This window comes from Sebastes umbrosus, chromosome 16, assembly GCF_015220745.1.
Source record: "Sebastes umbrosus isolate fSebUmb1 chromosome 16, fSebUmb1.pri, whole genome shotgun sequence".
Lineage (NCBI taxonomy): Eukaryota > Metazoa > Chordata > Actinopteri > Perciformes > Sebastidae > Sebastes > Sebastes umbrosus.
This window is the reverse complement of record NC_051284.1, coordinates 4,569,695-4,589,528: the sequence shown is the minus strand read 5'-3', so window position 1 is coordinate 4,589,528 and position 19,834 is coordinate 4,569,695. Positions and strand designations below refer to the sequence as shown.

At 42.3% G+C, this 19,834-nt stretch overlaps 2 protein-coding genes across 2 annotated transcripts in view; both read right to left on the bottom strand.

Moving 5' to 3' along the window:
• adck1 (aarF domain containing kinase 1) overlaps positions 1-13,361 on the bottom strand; it is a 78,295-nt gene extending 64,934 nt beyond the window's left edge. The window contains exons 1-3 of the mRNA XM_037747113.1: positions 13,112-13,361; positions 10,984-11,123; positions 8,418-8,501 (exon numbers count right to left, since the gene is read on the bottom strand). Of these exons, the coding sequence (XP_037603041.1) occupies positions 8,418-8,501; positions 10,984-11,115 (216 nt within the window). The 5' untranslated portion in view covers positions 11,116-11,123; positions 13,112-13,361. The remainder of the gene's footprint in view (positions 1-8,417; positions 8,502-10,983; positions 11,124-13,111) is intronic.
• A 2,143-nt stretch (positions 13,362-15,504) lies between these two features.
• On the bottom strand, positions 15,505-18,769 carry LOC119504089 (SRA stem-loop interacting RNA binding protein). The gene is made up of 4 exons (XM_037796129.1): positions 18,615-18,769; positions 18,292-18,350; positions 17,734-17,841; positions 15,505-15,921 (listed from the first exon to the last, which is right to left on the bottom strand). The coding sequence occupies exons 1-4, from the start codon at positions 18,679-18,681 to the stop codon at positions 15,853-15,855; spliced, it is 303 nt and encodes a 100-aa protein (XP_037652057.1). The 5' UTR covers positions 18,682-18,769; the 3' UTR covers positions 15,505-15,852.
• Positions 18,770-19,834: the final 1,065 nt, after the last annotated feature.

Here is a 19,834-nt window from a genome sequence, read left to right as displayed (position 1 = left end):
CCCTACCAGCCCTCAACGGCCCCCTCCCAACCCTCAACCAGCCCCCTACCAACTCTCAACCGGCCTCCTCCAAACCCTCAACCGGCCCCCTACCAAACCTCAACCAGTCCTCTCCCAACCCTCAACTGGCCCCCTCCCAACCCTCAACCGGCCCCCTCCCAACCTTGCCCATAGGCCTCAGCCACGGCCATCATGCATTATTCATGTCAGTTAAGTAAGCTACATTTAATTTCCCAATCATCTGTTGGCATGGCTTGTAATGAGATGCTAATAGCGGAGAAGCCTGAAGTCCCTGAAAGAGGGAGAGAAGGAGGGAGAAAAATAGAGAAAGAGAGCGAGGAGAGGCGTTTAGAAGGGTTGCATAATCAGTCCAGAGATAAGGACCTATCTCCATCACCCAGCACTCGCTCATGGTTCTGCTCTTGTTTGGGTTCTATTTATGTGCATTTTAATTTCTCTAATTATTTTGTCTTTTAATCTGTCCCATCAGCACGGGACTGGAGAGGACATCTGGAAAGACAAAACAAGGAGGAAGGGGACAGATAGATGTACAGAACCAGCAGTGTGCATATGTTTGTGAGTTAATACTAAAATGTAACAGAATGTCCATTAGAGAAGAGCGGTCGACTTTTTGACTAATAAGATATAAACTATACAGTTTGTCCACCAGAGAGCACTGACACGTTTATTTATCAATTCAAGTACATATGATGGTCAGAGCTCTTTAATATCAAAATCTAATCTAATCTAATATAATATTTTTAATTTTTTATTTGGATGGATGGATGGATTTTATTGATCCTAAAGTGGGAAATGATTACGTTATAGCATCAGGTTATCCAGGTTACTACAGGGACAAATGCATCGAGACAAGTACAGTACATAGCTTGGACCAATGGACCACATGGACCACATACCACGACATTAAGCGCCTAAAATTACTCACACACTTCCATCGTGTGTTTTAGTGAAGCATCAAGTTGATCATCTTATAGAGTTTGGTCTCTTTGAGAAAGTTTGTGATTCCCCTGAAAAGGAGGAGGAGGTTCAGGTTTTAGTCCACTGGTTGACTGAAGGCCATGACTTGATAGGCTGCATCCTACACTGACGGGGGCCCTGGAGACACACCTTTAGTGCCTCTTTTCCTTGTTTAATACCCATGTAATTTATTCAATTATTTGAATTATTTATTATATTCAAGCTCCTTCCTGACATGCTGATGTAGGACATGACGACAGAATTGAATGTCACCTTTCTGTCAACGTATCGCTGAATTTGAAGACTTCTGGTATCCTCATGTGATAAAGACAAAATAACAAAGGAACTACTGTTTCTCATGCCTCTAATACCAATAGTGTGGACTATTACTGTTGACAGGCACTGACGAGAGGCCATCAGATGTGGATTTAAGGATTACAACATCGGTTGGAACAGCGGCTGCACCCTCTCTCTGTCTCTGATGAGCAAACACCCATACACAACATGATGTCCACTGTTCTGAGCCTACGACTAACCTGTACTTTTCGCAACTGATCACCTCTAAAGAAGACACTCCTTAGAGCCCACAGCAGTGGATGTGCACACTACACTGAGTGTCTGTGTACATGGACACATCCCATACATTTAGACTACAAATCAAAATGGCAACCTGTCAACAAAAAGAAGAAGAAGAAGAAGAGGTGCATGTACCGTTGGCACGCTTATAGGTCTGTCCACCAATCAGAACTGTTGGGCTGCACAGGCATTAGTATTGATGGAATTCACATCTCACAAACCACTGCAGCTACATACCGTAGATGCAGGAAGTATACAATTACCTTTATATGCCAAAAATGTTCTGCTAACACCAACATCGTAATCGGTATATTTGTAAAATACAGCATATCAACTGAACCAGAAAACTTAGCAGTGATAATAAAGATAGACTTTAACAACATAAGCCTTCAGTGTGTTTTTATATGAATTGCCAACTGAACACACACAATGTGCAGAGAGGGATATTTCATTCAGATACCTGAACCGGCCCCCTCCCAAACCTCAACCGGCCCTCTATCAACCCTCAACCGGCCTCCTCGCAACCCTCAACCGGCCCTCTATCAACCCTCAACCGGCCCCCTCGCAACCCTCAACCGGCCCTCTACCAACCCTCAACCAGCCCCCTCCCAACCCACAAACAGCCCCCTACCAACCCACAACCAGCCCCCTCCCAACCCACAAACAGCCCCCTACCAGCCCCCTCCCAACTCACACACATCCCCCTACCAACTCACAAATGGCCCCCTACCAACCCTCCACCGGCCTCCTACCAACCCTCAACCAGCCCCCACCCAACCCTCAACCGGCCCCCTCCGAACCCTCAACCGGCCTCCTCCAAACCCTCAACTGGCCCCCTCCCAACCCTAAACCGGCCCCCTCCCAACCCTCAACCGGCCCCCTACCAACCCTCAACCGGCCTCCTCCAAACCCTCAACCGACCCCCTCCCAACCCTAAACCGGCCCCCTCCCAACCCTCAACTGGCCCCCTACCAACCCTCAACCGGCCTTCTCCAAACCCTCAACCTACCCCCTCCCAACCCTAAACCGGCCCCCTCCCAACCCTCAACCGGCCCCCTCCCAACCCTCAACCGGTCCCCTACCAACCCTAAACCGCCCCCTCCCAACCCTCAACCGGCCCCCTCCCAACCCTCAACCGGCCCCCTACCAACCCTCAACCGGTCCCCTCCCAACCCTCAACCAGCCCCAACCCTCAACCGGCCCCCTCCCAACCCTCAACCGGCCCCCTACCAACCCTCAACCGGTCCCCTCCCAACCCTCAACCAGCCCCAACCCTCAACCGGCCCCCTCCCAACCCTCAACCGGCCCCCTCCCAACCCTCAACCGCCCCCACCCCCGCAACTGAACCAGAAAACTTAGCAGTGATAATAAAGATAGACTTTAACAACATAAGCCTTCAGTGTGTTTTTATATGAATTGCCAACTAAACACACACAATGTGCAGAGAGGGATATTTCATTCAGATACCTGAGACCCAAGATTTTCATTGCCACCGATCAATGCTTGCTGTAATTGTTGTGCATATGACGAATAAACAAATTTGAATCTTGAAACTTGACACGAGAGGGTACAAACGGAACGGCTGAGTAAGACATTTTTAAGACCAAAATGGTTCAAATAACTTTCATGAACTGAAAACACACCGTGAAAGGGTCGAATTTCTAAGAAGAGAACACGGACAACTCCCAGACTGGACATCACCGTGGTAGCGACCTGTCAATCACAAGGTAGCCACGCCCTGAAACATCCCCTGCTTTATGGTCTATTTGACTCTAAATGGGACCATAATTTACAAGTGCAATGCACGTTTAAGGCACTTCATCATTGGCTTCACTTTTCAGACCCTGGAGTTGCCCACTGTTAGCACCGCTAGCTTCTAGCCTCCGTGTTCAGAGCCGTGCAGGCGGGCCCGGCTGTATGGGTTGCAGCTGCTGCGGTAGTGGACCAATCAAACATTGCATTAAATCAAAGAACCCTTCAATGATTGGCTGTGAGCAAAACCATAAAACATAGTCATTCTTTTCTTTATCTTGGCACAAAAAGGATCATTTGCTGGTTATCGTTTGACTGGAGAAGTTTCAATACTAAGACTAGCACTAGGTTATTTCGGTCAATACCTGTAAAGTATGGAGTACCGATACCCAGCCATCGTCTGTAGTAGTTTTTGCATTGTGTACGGCGGGGTTTACGTTTGCCGGCATGTGCTGGCTTTTTGCCGGTATCACGTGTAGTTGTCTGGCAGATGAAATGATCAACGGCCAAAATGTCTGTTGGGAAATATGCCTAATTAATTAATTAATTAATTAATTAATTAATTAATTAATAGCATATTAAACAGCCTAATATTGTAAGATATGTTGCCAAGACAACTTAAATATAAACTTATAGGATACAAAAGTGTAAATGCCTCCGCTCCGCTGTGCTTCTAATTCAATATACTGTTTGTCAAATCTCCTCCCGGTCCTCTGGCTGTCCAGTTCTGTGTGTTCATCCACAGCCAGCCGACTGTGTAAATATGAAACAAAGCCACTACAATGATGATATAAATAATGATTACATCTATGCTTCTTTCTTTCAGGCTGAGACAAATTACAGAGACGAGGAGCGCGGCGCAGTGCTCGCTGTGAGTGTGTGCACGCTTGAGAGAGTGAAACAGAGAGACAGAGAGGGGAAGAGAAGGTGGACTGCACGCAATGTTTCAGTAAGATATTAAGAATAATTGTAACGTCAATGTCACGAATGAAGCTTCAAACTATTCAATAGGCTACAGCCCTCTGAGTCACACTACGCTATTTTGAGTGTGACGCAGGGGTTCTCCAAATTTTGCCCTCTGAGAGCTAATTTGACAAAATGAAGCTACTCAAAGCGCCAAGTTGTACATCGCCAATAGCAGACATAATTTCTTTCTTACTTTTATGGTCCCTTAATAACGTTTCAGCCACCGCAGTCATCGCCTCTATTACAATTCTTCCATTTATGTGCGCCACTAAACGAAGCCTCTTTGTTTCTTTGGCCTTCTTCGTCAGTTTGGTAAACAGAGACTGTCATCTTTTAACCGTTTGTTTTTGGCTCCTTTACCTTCTTTGTTCGTAGACTGCTACCAGCCGGAAATTGACCCACTACCCATTTGATTTGGGTAGTAATTTAAACAGTTTTACAAAGTGACTTTGTGTTATCAAATTTATGTACATATTCTTTGAACCGTAAGCGAGCCACTCAGAAACGGGTAGCGAGCTACCGGTAGTTGTTGGAGACCACTGCATAACCCAATAGACTCCCATCATTCTCATTTATATCCACTTAAAAATGTGGGCAGATATGGATGTTTCCCAGGACGCAGGCTATCGTGGTTAACTTCCAGGTGAAGCTGGGTGATAAAGGGAAAGTTTTATCTTTAGAACAGAAAACATCACATTGTAACGCAACAACAGCAACTCCTTCGTACTGGTTATCAAGTGTTTCTTACAGTATGCGTTTTTTTTTTACACACTGAATCTGATGCGTTTTATTATTCTATTGGTGGACGATGGATAGCGCTAGTCCCAAACAGGGCTAATGAATGAATGATGTTAGCAAGAAGCTATCGTTACGCTGTCTCGAGAACTATCACTACTGTATAATCTTTCCTACATCCTTTGTTTTGCGACCATCCCTGATTCCAAGCTGTTCTGCAACAATCTATCTTTAAATTCAGCATCTCTGGATTCTTTACTTTGTTTGTCGTAAAGGGCTTTGTACTAGGGAGAGGAAGTCAATCAGCTTATCAGAGGCCATTTTGGATGACGAGGTCTGCACAGACGGTCGCTCTGAGTGGTCAAACTACGCTGACGGACGCAAAAAAAACCAACAGAAAATTGAACATTTGAAAATGAAAATGAATGACGAACGGAAGTTTTGAAATCGGTGCGTAAACGTGAACGACACAATGTGAAGATATTTATTTTGTGACAATGGAATTGGAAAGACTCGGTGCGCAAAGGCGTTTAGGGTTGAGAGGAATCACGGCAGAGCTTCAGATAGGTGCAGAGGACAAAAAGCTGTCCATCTGTTCTCTCATGTTCATCCATTCATTTGGCAGACTTGAGTGCTCCCATGCTTGTTCTGCGATACAGTCTAATTGACTGTGAATGGCCCTTCGGTTCACTCAGGGCAGCCTTTTATGAGCTTGGAAGACTGGCTGCTTAAGTGGCTTGTGTGTGTGAAGCTCTTCACGAGAGGCTGAATAACGGCGGCTGCTTCTGCTGAGAGATGAACGCAGGGTGACGCGTTAACAGGACAACGAGGAAGATGTGATGCAGAAACGAGCTCATTACAAACATACCAGAGGTTCCCATACATTGATTTATTTACGGCAGCCCGCCACAGTATCAACATTAACCGCCACATATTGATTTTCTATTTTTTAGTGCTGTGCCCGTTCGTGACGTGGCCGTTCAGACCCGATTACTAGGCTCCTGGTATTGCTGCAGAATATTTTCTCTGCGAAAAACCTTTTTTTTTTTTTAAAGGTCCCATATCGTGCTCATTTTCAGGTTCATACTTGTAATTTGTGTTTCTACTAGAACATGTTTACATGCTGTTAGGTTAAAAAAAAACTTTATTTTCCTCATACTGTCGGCCTGAATATGCCTGTATTTACCCTCTGTCTGAAACGCTCAGTTTTAGCGCATTTCGACGGAATTGCAACAGAATTGCGTTGCTAGGCAACAGCTTGGGTCCATGTGTACTTCCTGTCAGTTGATGACATTCACATTACACTGCAACCAGGAAATAAACTGGGACACATTTAGAATGGTTATGTTTAAAACTGTGTAACGGGTCTAAATATTGTATATTTGTGACATCACAAACGGACAGAAATCCTGACAGCTTGTTTCAAATGCAGAGTTTCTGAATACGGGCTGTGTGTATTTCCCTGTGGATTGAGCGTTTCGCTACTTTTACAGTATTTATATAGGACTTAAGCCTGCTTTATAATAAAAAAAAACATGAAAATCTAACTTTTTTATAATACAGGACCTTTAAGGTCTCAAGGTTGGCAAGTAATGCCAAACGTAATTAAAGTCTGAATGTCTCATTAATATCTATTCTATTCACATGCTTTTCAAATGATATAAGAATATAATGAGAATATAAATAAATAATAAATCAACATAATAATAAGAAGAGGAAGAAGAAGATTAATCAACATTAATATTTACGAAGACAAATAGCCTACATTTTATTTGATGGGGGGCGGTAAGGGACCTGGATAATGGATAGGAGGGCCAAAAAAGTTTGATAATCACAGGTTTAGACAGAAAAATATACCGCAGGAAAAATCAGCAGTAAAAAGACACTAAACAAGTGTGGAGCTGCCGTGCTGTCGCCTCACCTCTATGACTTCATAATAATTAGGAGGCGAGTCTCCTCTCTGTGTTAAATCAGCACCATGCATTAATTCTAATCAGCATGTGTAGCCAGCCTTGACCAGCAGGGCCCAGGGGGCTGTACCAAGTGTGTGCGTGTGTGTGTGCGTGTGTGCGCGTGTGTGTGTGTGTGTGTGTGTGTGTGTGTGTGTGCGCGTGTGTGTGTGTGTGTGTGTGTGTGTGTGTGTGTGTGTGTGTGTGTGTGTGTGTGTGTGTGTGTGTGCGTGTGTGTGCGCGTGTGTGTGTGTGGCAAGCCATGCTAAACCATGCTCTTCAAGGTTCACTGCAGCTCTCTTGCTGCAGTGGAGCTCTCCGTGCACGTTGTGTCAGAGCAGGTGGTCTCTGACCTTTCCGGCAGCAGTCTCCTGAGTGGACCCGACTGAGCTGTGGCCTTTTAACAAACGCCAGCACAAATCACTCAATGCACACCGGCTGGCATTTACTCTTCTTACCTTTATTCTACTGATGGGATTTCTGCAACAAACAACATGTATGCTGCTTGACAGTCATGTCTACTTGAGGTTCATCTCTGAAACTTTTTCGGTTTTACTTCAGTCTCAGCGCTCTCATCAACCTGGTTTCCAGCTCTAAAAGCAAGAGGACACTTAGCTGCTCAGCAGCAAACAGCAGACAAGACACAGTTAGAGAGACTAGCTGGTGAACATAGTGGAGCATTTAAGTAGCTAAAGAGACAGATCGTTCTCTCAGGAGTTGGTGGAGACCAAACCAGAGTCGAAAGATATATTCATATTGGACTAGCAGTCATCAGGTGAAAGAATGATCATGTTTCTCTACTGGATGTCTAACGAAGAAAAACTGCATGCAAATAAATTCACCATATCAATGTTAATGTTGTGTTTACAGCTCCATTCTGCTGCCGTGGCAACAAAATTCAGTTATCAGATATTATTATATCAGCTATATTAAGTGTTTTCTTCAGTTGGGAACAAGTTGTGATGTGTCACAAAAAAAACTATAGTTTGGAGATTGGATTTAAACCCCACTCCCTAAAACCCAGCCTAGTCTTGTGCTAAACTGATTGGTTCAACACATGTAGCTGTGCTAGTGACGAGAAACAAGCGCCAGTATTCAGCTATCAGTACGTTTATGGCTTGTAAGTGGTTGTGATTTTGAGTTCACTCTCCAGCCATATCGGTGTTCATTTACTGCTGATACAAATCAAACAGTTCACATTAAAAATGTTCCACCAGCGAACCAGCAGGTTCTTTTATTGTGAAGCAGCTACAGGAAATGTGTTCCTCACTGAGTTAACAGAGCTTGTTCAATAAAAAGTGATCTAAACAACAAGATATAGATATTCTGCTATTTGATAAACACAGAAGGAGTGGTGAGCTTGAAAGGTGTGCCAGTGGAAAGCACGGCGTGAACGGTTGCATTGCTCACGGCTTGAGTCAGTACAGGTATCCCCATCCCTATGGCAATGTGTTCACCTACCTTGGACCTGAGTGCCCAGTACTCCTCCGAGCCGTACTCCACATGGTTGAAAGCAGTCAGATAGTCGAAACTGATGACGGCCGTCTGCAGACAAACAGCAGTGACATGTAAAGAGCTGAGGAGCCAGCAGGTACACCACAAACAATCAGAAAATGAGCAAAAAATAAAGTATAAGTTTGGAGCATCACTGTGGAATAATAATAATAGGGTTGTAACGATACAATACGACTTCAATAGTTCCTATACGATTCAAGGACGATATTTGGCTGATCTAGAGCGATACGATACGATACGATACGATACGATACGATACGATACGATACGATACGTTTCAATGATTTGAAATCCATACAGTAACTTTTTTTGAAAGTTCAATCAGAGTGACTGTGAAATAATTAGCTGGTAATGGACAGTGCAGGTTAGGATTCCTCAAAGTTTTTCTTGTAGGGAATCAGGGATAAATTACTGCTTGCACATAGATATCATGACGGGGAAAGGAAAGTTATTTTCTCAATAAAAAAACGACAGCACACGGGGAGAGCACCGGTGGGTGAAGCCGTCCTCATCGAGTGGATCGATAGCGCCTGAAACATGCAGCCAGCTCATGCACACTGACGCCCGCGTCCCTCCACGCCACTACCGGATGAGAGAGCGAGGAGACCAGTGCTCCGTTCGTCTGCATGCATGCCATGGGCGGAGCTGGCAAGCTGGCGCATGTCTGGAGAACCGGAGTAACGTTTAACATTTCTTTACTAATACAAGAGCTAAAAAACCCTTTTATATAACGTTTGTTGTCCTTAAATACAAGGTGCAAATCCTTAGTATCGATACAACTGATTTTTGCTTTTCAGATCGATTTGATGTCGATATACGTCTCCCGTGAAGGACAACTTGCCGAGTATCTGTCGATGTAGTCAGGTCGTAGGAATATAAATCAATACATCGATGTAGTAGATGCATCGTTACACCCCTAAATAATACTGTACTGACATTATCAGCTATAATGTCTAACCACTTGTATGAATGGGATGACTTGGTTCTGAAAGGACTGGGTGACAGCATGGAGGATCGGCTAAACTAAGCGAAAGCAGTAGAGCAGTAACTACCAGCAGTTGGTTGACTGATGTGTCCAGTCGCCTATCTGAAGCAGTTTCAAGTCTAAGCTGCAGAACGGGACAAACTTTCAAAAATCACAAACACCGCACTATGCTTTTGAAAACTGGTGAGAAGTTATATATATATGTAGTATACAGAATGATGAATATTATAATAGAAGAAGCAGAGATATCAGTGGGGAAATTAGGTTATTGTGACAGCAAAAAAGCACTTTACAGCGAGGTGAAACACATACAACATAATCACAGAAGTAGAATAAAGTCAAAAGCTATAGAAACACATATCACACTATTAAACATAAAGCTACAAATAGGTGCCAGAATCATTATAGCTTTTGTAAAAACACATTTTTAAAAACATGTTCAGTTATCAAAATACAATTACTATCCATTATCCATGTTGACGTTTTAATGATTCTTTGTCTCATGATTGAACTATTATGAATTAGTTGTTATGTGTAAAGAAAGGCTGTTTCTGCTGAAAAGCACATGAAAGCCCATATTCTGTGCAAGAAAGGTCTGAAGATAAGAAGTAAAACACCTGGTAAGGTCTAGCTGACTGAAATGTGCCATTGATAAGCTAATCATCAGTGTAGGGTTGATGTGTAGCTATAACGGCCATTCATTGGTTTGTTCGTGATGACTCCATTTTTCCAATGATGTGATTGGTCGGTAGTCGGGCTGTTGACAGGTTTTGAGCTGATCGCGGGTTAGCTGTGCAGCATAGGTTACCACGGTGATCTACTCCAGTTAAAACAGAGCCTGTGTCCTTATACCTAAAAACCTGACTTAAAGGAGACATACAGTATCATGCTCATCCTCAGGTTCATACTTGTATTTTGTGTTTCTACTAGAACATGTTTACATGCTTTAATGTTCAAACAACACATTATTTTCCTCATACTGTCTATCTGAATATACCTGTATTTACCCTCTGTCTGAAACGCTCCGTTTTAGTGCATTTCAATGGAATGGCAGCAGAATTGCAGCGGAATTGCGTTGCTAGGCAACAGCTTGGGTCCATGTTTACTTCCTGTCAGCTGATCTCATTCACATACACTGCAACAGGAAATAAACTGGGACACATTAAGAATGTTTACACTTAAAACTGTGAAATTGTCTAAATATTGTAGTTTTGTGACATCACAAATGGACAGAAATCCTGACGGCTTGTTTCAAACACACAGTTTCTGAATACGGGCTGTGTGTATTTCTCCATATATTGAGCGTTTTAATACTTTCACAGTATTTATATATCAGTTAAACCTGCTTTATAATATAAAAGACATGAAAATCTCACTTTTTACAATATGGGACCTTTAAGACCAAAAGAGAGCTGGGCGATAACGGCCCCTGGTCGCAAAAACTGACAACATGTCAACCATTAAACATCAAAACTGTCCACAATTATGAAATAAAGACTCGGAGGGCAGAGGTGTGCGGGAACTCACTGTGGCTGCGGTTCGTCCAAAGCGGACGACACTCAGGTCATTGAGGTTCAGCTGTCTGTTGTAGAGGTAAAACCCAGAGGAGGCAAACACTGCTGTGGCCAAAGAGGAGACTTTGAGGAGTCGACCAGCCATCAGAGGAACTATGGGAAGAAGAATGAACATGAGGAAATATGTCCTCACAGACCAGTTCACAGAGTGACAGAGGTTATGTGAAGAGGTTACATGTGAAAGCAAATGAGAAAGGATAGAAATGTTAGACCAGTTTGTTTCAGAGCACAGTCATGGGTTCATCTTTGGTTATCACCGTTCACACAGACCTAGCACAGCAACTGTATGTTTATACACAATAAAGAAATCATGGTTGACAAAATATCCCCTGTGAGGGGAGTAAGACTGTGGTCTGGTGAAAGATCAACAATACCAACCCACAAATTGAACAAATAAGAGAAAGTATTTGTATGTGGAGAGACTGCCTCAATTTGTTGACCTTGAGTAGTAACAATACTGAATCAACTCCATCTTCCTAGAGTTAGAAAAGACCATAAGTTTGTTTTTTCCAGCATTCAGTACGAGCTTCAGTTGGTAAAGCTGAGCTTAGACTGTGTTGAAAATGCAATGTTGGGCAAATCTAACAACTCACTTGCCCAAAAAGAATTGAACACATTTTTTGTTTTTTCTGGATGCATGATCTTCAAACTTCATTATTTCCAGGTGATAACAACATAAACACGTGCTTCATTGATTTGCAGCACTATAGCCTACTGACCTTTTAAACGTGTTGGAAACCAGTCAAATAAATGGTGTGAAGTACACAGACAGTGTGGTCACCAGTTGATCTGACTGCCTTCTGTCTTTAGAGCGACTGCTTACTGTATGCTGTGTGTGTGTGTATTATGCTACATCCATTATAAATCTAGACAGAGTAATCAGGAAGGCCAGCTCTGTCCTGGGATGCCCCTTCAACACAGTGGAGGTGGTGGGAGAGAGGAGGATGATGGCTGAGCTGTCATCCATGATGGAGAATGACTCCCACCCCATGCAGGACACCATCTCAGCTCTGGAGAGCTCCTTCACTGACAGGCTGCTCCACCCAAAGTGTGTGAAGGAGGGCTATCGCAGGTCCTTCCTTCCTGCAGCTGTCAGACTCCACATCCAGCACTGCTCCCAGTAGACCACAACCAGCACTGCTCCCAGTAGACCACAACCAGCACTGCTCCCAGTAGACCACATCCAGCACTGCTCCCAGTAGACCACAACCAGCACTGCTCCCAGTAGACCACAACCAGCACTGCTCCCTGTAGACCACAACCAGCACTGCTCCCAGTAGACCACAACCAGCACTGCTCCCTGTAGACCACAACCAGCACTGCTCCCAGTAGACCACAACCAGCACTGCTCCCTGTAGACCACAACCAGCACTGCTCCCAGTAGACCACAACCAGCACTGCTCCCTGTAGACCACAACCAGCACTGCTCCCAGTAGACCACATCCAGCACTGCTCCCAGTAGACCACAACCAGCACTGCTCCCTGTAGACCACAACCAGCACTGCTCCCAGTAGACCACTTACACACCAAAAAACTGACAATAACCTGATATTTTCAGGTGGAATTTCATTCATTCATTCTCACTGTGCAATATCATTTTCCACTGTCTGCTATTCCCTTTGCTATTCCCGTACACTGCAAATTTCCCCACTGCGGGACTAATAAAGGAATATCTGATCTTATCTTATCTTATGATAAGATCCCCTTCCTTCATTTATTTTCCCACAATGGTAGTTTATATAGTGTTAAAAGTTTATTTTATTTTTTTATTTTATTTTTATCTTTTAAAAGGCTTAAGAGTTCCTCTACGTGACACACATATTTACTCAAACAGGCTCCAAAGATGAACCCACTGTGTTTAAAGACACTGTTATGAAATATTAAAAGAGGCATTCACGAGGACAGCTATATAACGTGTTCTCTTCCTGCTTTCAACAGCTGGCGGAACTACGACAACCACAAGGTCGCCTGTCAACCGGTCGCCTGATAAACCGCAACACCGGCTCCGTGTTGAAGTTGAACGTTAGTCGGTCAGTCAGACGGTCACATGCAGAACACTGAATGTGAAACAAGCAGCTTACCGGAGTAGCCATGGATGTACACAGAGAACCACGCGACTTGTCTTCACTTCCTCTCTTTTGGTTTTCACCGCAGAGTCTTTCCGACGTAAGAGCGAAGGATTCTGGGTAACGTAGTCTACTATAAGGGACGAGGCTGCAACAGTCACATTCGCTACCGAGCTCGCACGGTACTGTGCTCTTTAGAGAGAGAGAGAACCTCCGGTACCGGCTCTCTCTGCGGTACTGGAAGGGTAACACAAGAACTACACCTAGGTCCACCACGATGACGTTTTTACAGGCGACACATATGGTGCTCCCTGGTCATATAACATACAGTATACATTCCTATGGTCAGAGGTATGGCTCGTTAGTTGTGCAATCTGTTACCAAACACACATGATGTGTGGTTATTAATAATAATAATAATAATAATGATGGAGGTTATTTATAAGCAATTATTTACAAACAGATATAAATAAATCATAATGGGTCTGCAAATTGCAAGTAGCCTACAGATGGGCCCTAACAGGATTTTTTTATTATTGTTTTTTATTCGTTATTAAAAATAAACACACAACAAGGCACTGTAAGTTATCATAACAGAAAACAGAAAAACAACAACTTTAGGTCGAGCATGGCCAACAACATATATCAACGATAACATTCAATGTGAATAAAAAATAAAGTAAAACTGGTCAAGGAACAAGTAATAAAAACTACTTGTACAAGTAATAAACAAGTAATAAAAACTAATATATATATATAATACTGTCTTTAACTAAATAACCAATTTACAAATTGACCTTTACATCACCATTTTATATTTACTCATATTTATATTTATTTTATGCCTTAGATTATCATTTTGCTTTTACTTTTACTTGTGTGATTTCCCCTTTTTATATATATGTATTTTATGAGCGTTGTTGAAGGAACCTGAGACCACAGATCTTCATTAATGACTGCTTTGCTGGTATTGACAAATGACAAATAAAAAACCTTGAACCTTGAAATGTTTTAATTTATTTCTCATTATTTCTCATATTCTATTGTTGGTCATTGGTGCTCTTTATATATATATATAATATATATATATATATATTATATATATATAATATATATATAAAATATATATAATATATATATATATATATATATATATATATAAAATATATATCACATTAGATAAAAGAAGCAGGGCTCATCTCAAATTAATTTGTATATATCAAATAAAGAGAATCATTTAACAGCTTTTTTTGTCAGTCATAATCGACAATGATTTTCTTCATTCTCATTCTTCATACTAGTCAGACAGGGTTTAGTTTTGAGGTATCTGCATTTATGTATAAAAAATTGACTTAATAATAGTAAAATATTAATAACAAAATCTAAATTCCGATTCACAGCAAAGATACCAAATTTGTTTCTGTCAATGCTGACAGCTCAATCCCCTTCGATCATAGCCAGCTCTGCATGTCATTCCAGAATAAACTTCACTGATTCACAATGAAATAAAACACATGTTCCAATCTTTCAATTTCACTTTCACAAAACACAGTTATTCACATCAAAGTTAAACCTCAGTCTTAAGAACTCGTTCGTTGGGTAAATCTCATCCAGGATTTCACCTTATAGGAGGGAGAGGGAATGAAATACATGTTCTCCGTATTATCTTAACCTCTTCAGCTTCAAATTCCTTGAAGACATAATTTCTCTTAACTGGGTTATGGAAGTATTCTCTTAACAGAATATTCATAATAACTTTTGGGCTCTAACAGGATGTAACTATTCCTGTGTCTTCCTTTAAACTCTTTGAAGGCGGCTGGAAGCCGTCGGTCTCATTTATAAGCGTTGGGTACGCTCAAAACGGGGCCTGAAATGTGCTTACGCCACTTCCCACGCAACGGTTGTGATCTATAAAAACAAACTTTACGGGAGAACGTGCGCACATTTAGGGACACTCTGACTCATGCGTACGCACATTATGGAGACGGGAAAATGGCGATGCATGTGTCGAGGTGGTGATTTGAAGCCAGACTGTGGAAATTAAATGTGAGAAACATCATTATACGTATAATGATGTTTCTCACACATTTAACTTCACTTCATACTTTCAGATCCACTTTATCATAAACATTGAAACCAGCAGTGTTATTTGTGCTAATGAGCAATAACTATTCCATAAGCACCTTTCAAATCTAAAATATATCAGCCAACTCAAATCTCTAATCAAATTCAGCTCAATATCTCATCAGCTCTGTCTCACCATCACGTTCCCTCCACCTCCGGAGCTCAGAGAGGGCCGGACAACCGACACTCGGATGTCCATCGGCAGTGATGAAGGAAGTACTGTGATCCTTTACTCGAGTAAAACTAGTAAAACCACAAAATAAAATACTACATTACAAGTTGGAGACGATGGATTTGAACACTGTTTTTATTACCATACACTGGAAATTAGTGAATTATGTTTCATAAACCTTATAAATTAGCATTCACCTGTTGATGGTGTGTGACAGGAGGGTTACAGTATAAATACATTACTACTGGGCAATGCATTAAAACAACTCAGGCCCAGATTCACTGAATGTGTAACAAAAGGAAATCCATACACCGACCCTGCTATACTGCTCTAAATCGTCCTCATGACCCAACACAATTGCAGATATCAAGAGAGCTGAGGCAGTCTTTGCGAATCGGGGCTGGAGAAAAACAATAGCGCACGTTTGTCCGTCTCATCCACACAGAAGCATCACAGAGCTTCAGTCGTCTTCACTCTCTTTGTTTGACCTCTGCCCTGCAAATGGCCGTCTGTTCCTCTGAACCTGGAGCTGAAAACAAACAACAGGGAATCAATAAGGACACCACACATTTCAGCTTCTGTCTTTATGTTTAGTAGGATTTCTAAAAACATTCATATGCTTCAATCAGCTGATATGTTAACATGTACTACATTTTTACTGGTGATCATTGTGAGAAGCCTGATCTTTTATTATGACGGCGTGGGGGATTGGTAGCTGGAGAGATGCCAGCTCACAGCCTGGGCCCTGCCGCGGTGTCCTTGCAGCCCGTTCTCATTTCCAAGGCGTCAAATACCGACGCTTTGTCACGGCCGTTGGCGTTCGATAACGCCACACAAGGCGCCCTTTAGCGGTGGTATGCGATGCACCAGGCTGTCCATTATCTACAATGTAAATTCATCTGTGGTAACAGTAAACGCTCAGCAGGTGGTGCTGTGGTGACATGGTTTAAAGAGTGAAAGAGACACACCAGGCGGGGGGAGGGGAGGTGGATGGGTCCAACAAACACAAGGCTTTCATCCAGGAGACCTCTCTTCATGTCCCGTGTGTTAAATTTCACTTTCACATTACAATCAGCTGATCGGTCGTGTCCCGTCTTCACAACGTCCAGTCACATTTTCACTCTACAAAACGTAGTGATTTGAAGTCCAACCATGTAATTTTTTTTCTAAACCTAATTATAGTGGTTTAGTTGCCTGAACTTAAACACACATTAAGAACATGTTTACTGTGAGAGAAAAGTGACGCTGAGGGGTCTGACAAAGCGTCAGTATGTGACGAGTTGGGATGAGAACGTGTTGGCCCTTGAGCAAGGCACAGAAGCCCTAACTGCTTGGAGAGCAGACTATATCTACGTTTCAACTGCAGGATCTTTCCCCCAGAACTAGGGAACCTTTTGAAGAACTCTTTGCGTTTTGACTGCAGGGACCAGGGTCTAGACTACTTTCTGAGAGTACTGGATCTTTCGGGGAGGGGTTTGCAGGTTTGACCATCGCTAATTGGTGAAACACACACACACACACACACACACAGCGCTGCTTCAACAGCTTCAACTCGTGTAGCCTACTGCTTCATTCATAAACAAGAAAGTACTCGTTTAGGACCATTTCAGAATGAGGAGAGAGCATTTCTCTTTGTTTGATAACACTAAAAGTGAAGTTAGGCTCTGCTGTCAGCTTCTGACTCATTAAAAAAAAAGACAAAAAGAGAGAGAGAGAGAGAGAGAGAGAGAGAGAGAGAGAGAGAGAGAGAGAGAGATCGCATGAGCAACAGGGTGATCGGTACAAGACAGAGAGCGCAGCGCGACGGTGCTGTGAATGAGAAAGAAAAGGTATTTTCTGATCGTTTCACGACGGTTACTTCCGAAAGCACAAATAAATAACCATCAAACACTCAACAGATGATTTACTGTGGAGACAGACACTCTTAGTTTAATTTCATTCATTATTTCCAACATGCAGCAGTGAATATCGTCGTCGCAGTGAACTTTTTTTCCAGTGTGTTTTAAGATGAAACAAGCAAACACACTGAACTACAGGCTGCAGTTTGTTTACCGCTGTGACAACCAGCAGCCCTCGTCACATGTCATGTTGCTTTTTTGTACATCAGCGGACTAATTTGCTTAATCTTCACAGGTCTTTAGACCGCGGTGGTAACGTAGACAACAGTGAGGTGAAGGAACCTTTTAGTTCCTTAAAAGCAGTTCTAGGGACTAAAAAGTCCCAGGAAGTTTTGGTGTAAAGCGGCTTATGTGGCAGCCCCATCTCTCTGGCAAAACTAAGCTTCTGTTGTGTTGTGTTTATGAAGACTCCATTATCCACAAGATCATCATTTGATCCTTACCTTTGCTCCCTCCAGCATGTGTGGGTCTTTCTGAAGTGCATTGTTCAGTCCTTCCTCTGAGAAGAATCCCACCCAGCAGAAGCCTCGGTGGAAGCCAGTTTCTTTATCCTGGTGCAACACACAGCAGACAGTTCAACACACCAACACAAGAAACTCATGCAAGAATAAATCTTGTTGATCTCTGGGATGGATAAACCAACAAGTTTTAAGTCTCTGTATGTTGAGTTTATATACCATACTTAAAAAAAAGGAAACTAATGGCTCCCTAGAAGGAAACACACTGAACACGTACGAACAGAAAACGTGTCATCAGCAACCAAAAGTAAGACACTTAGATTACATTCATCTTCATTGTCACTTCACACAATAAATATAAGAACAACAAAAAGCATCCAACCACTGCAAACAGTAGCAAAGTGCATACAGATAATATCCATGTACAGCATGAACAATGGATCAATGGGGTATTATAGTAAGAAGGGATATAGACAGCACCAATCAATAGCAGATAAACAGTAGAATGACTCATTCAGGCATTCTGATGCAGAGACAACTTACAAATGGAAGAAGACACTTCTTCACTGCTCCAAACTGTCCAAAGTACTCCCTCATCTCCTCTGAAAGACAAACAGAAACAACTTACTGACTCAACTAATCACGAGTACTACAGTGTTATTAATGCTGATGAATACTGAGGTAACAGTTTATGATGAGGTCGGCCTACACCTGGTCAATGTAGTGTAACAGAACAGTCAGACAGACAGCATGGAGAAGAGTCTGTTATCTAACAGTGACAGCTACAGACAGCACGGAGCCGTGGACTAAAGAAAGCGAGTGTCCACTAGATAGGAGCGCTGATGTGAACTGTTTAATAGACTTACTGCCGGCTAGAGTCCATGGTATCTTAGACACGAACACCTCGAACACTTTCTTGGTCTGCGCCGCCATGTTTCGTCCTTGGTCTCTGACCTATGACGTAAAATGAATGCGACGGGTGACGCAAGGCTGGGTGAAGATGAGCTGCGCCAATCAGGAGGCAGCAGCAGCAGGGGGCGCTGACCAGCTGACAGCTGCCTTCAAACTGTTTACATTTTGAAATTTTGAAATTTTGAAATAAAAAATAATTGAAAAAAAAAAAAAAAAAAAATATATATATATATATATATATATATATATAAAAAAAAAGAGTTTATAGGAAGTCACAGGAATAGTTACATCCTGTTAGATATATTTATATTTGTTTGTAAATCCATGTGGAAATGTATGTGTATCTGGCATTAGATTCTATCCTTCATTATTTTATGTCTGCCTTGTAAAGCACTCTGTAATCAGCACTTGTTGTGATAAGTGCTTATAAATAACCTCCATTATTAATATTATCAACCACACAACATGTATGTTTGTTAACAGATGAAACCTTCATTGCACAACATGAGACTAATATCCTACAATCTAGTGTTAAATATTACACTTACATAGAAAATTGTGACCATCTACAAATGAACTTGGTAAATGGACTTGTATGGCTCCTTTCGAGTCTTCCGACCACTCAAAGCGCTTTACACTACATGACAGCATTCACCCACACACATGGCAGAGGCTGCTAAGGTGCCTAAATACTCATTCACACACCAATGGCTCAGCCTGGGGGAGCAATTTGGGGTTAAGTGTCTTGCTCAAGGACACATTGACATGTGATCCGGAGCAGCCGGGGATTGATACACCGACCTTCCGATTGGTGGACAACCTGCTCTACCCTCTGAGCCACAGCCGCCCCACACGTGGTGTTTTCTGTCCAAACTAAGAGCCAATCAGCTCTTTGATTTGATCAGGTAGGTTGATAGACAGGTAACTTGGTAGACAGGTATGTCTGTCAGGATGTAATGTAATGAAAATGTCAATAAATATAACAGAAATGTTTTTGATCAACACTACCGAGCGTACCTTGAATTCATCTATATGTTCCGTGCGTGTGAAGCACTTTGTAACCGTGTGTTTTAAAAAGGTCATGTATAAATAAAGCTTTACTAACTCACATCTGATTTTAGCAGCGATAATACATCAAAGTGATCATGTATGAACTCAGACATTCCTCTACAGA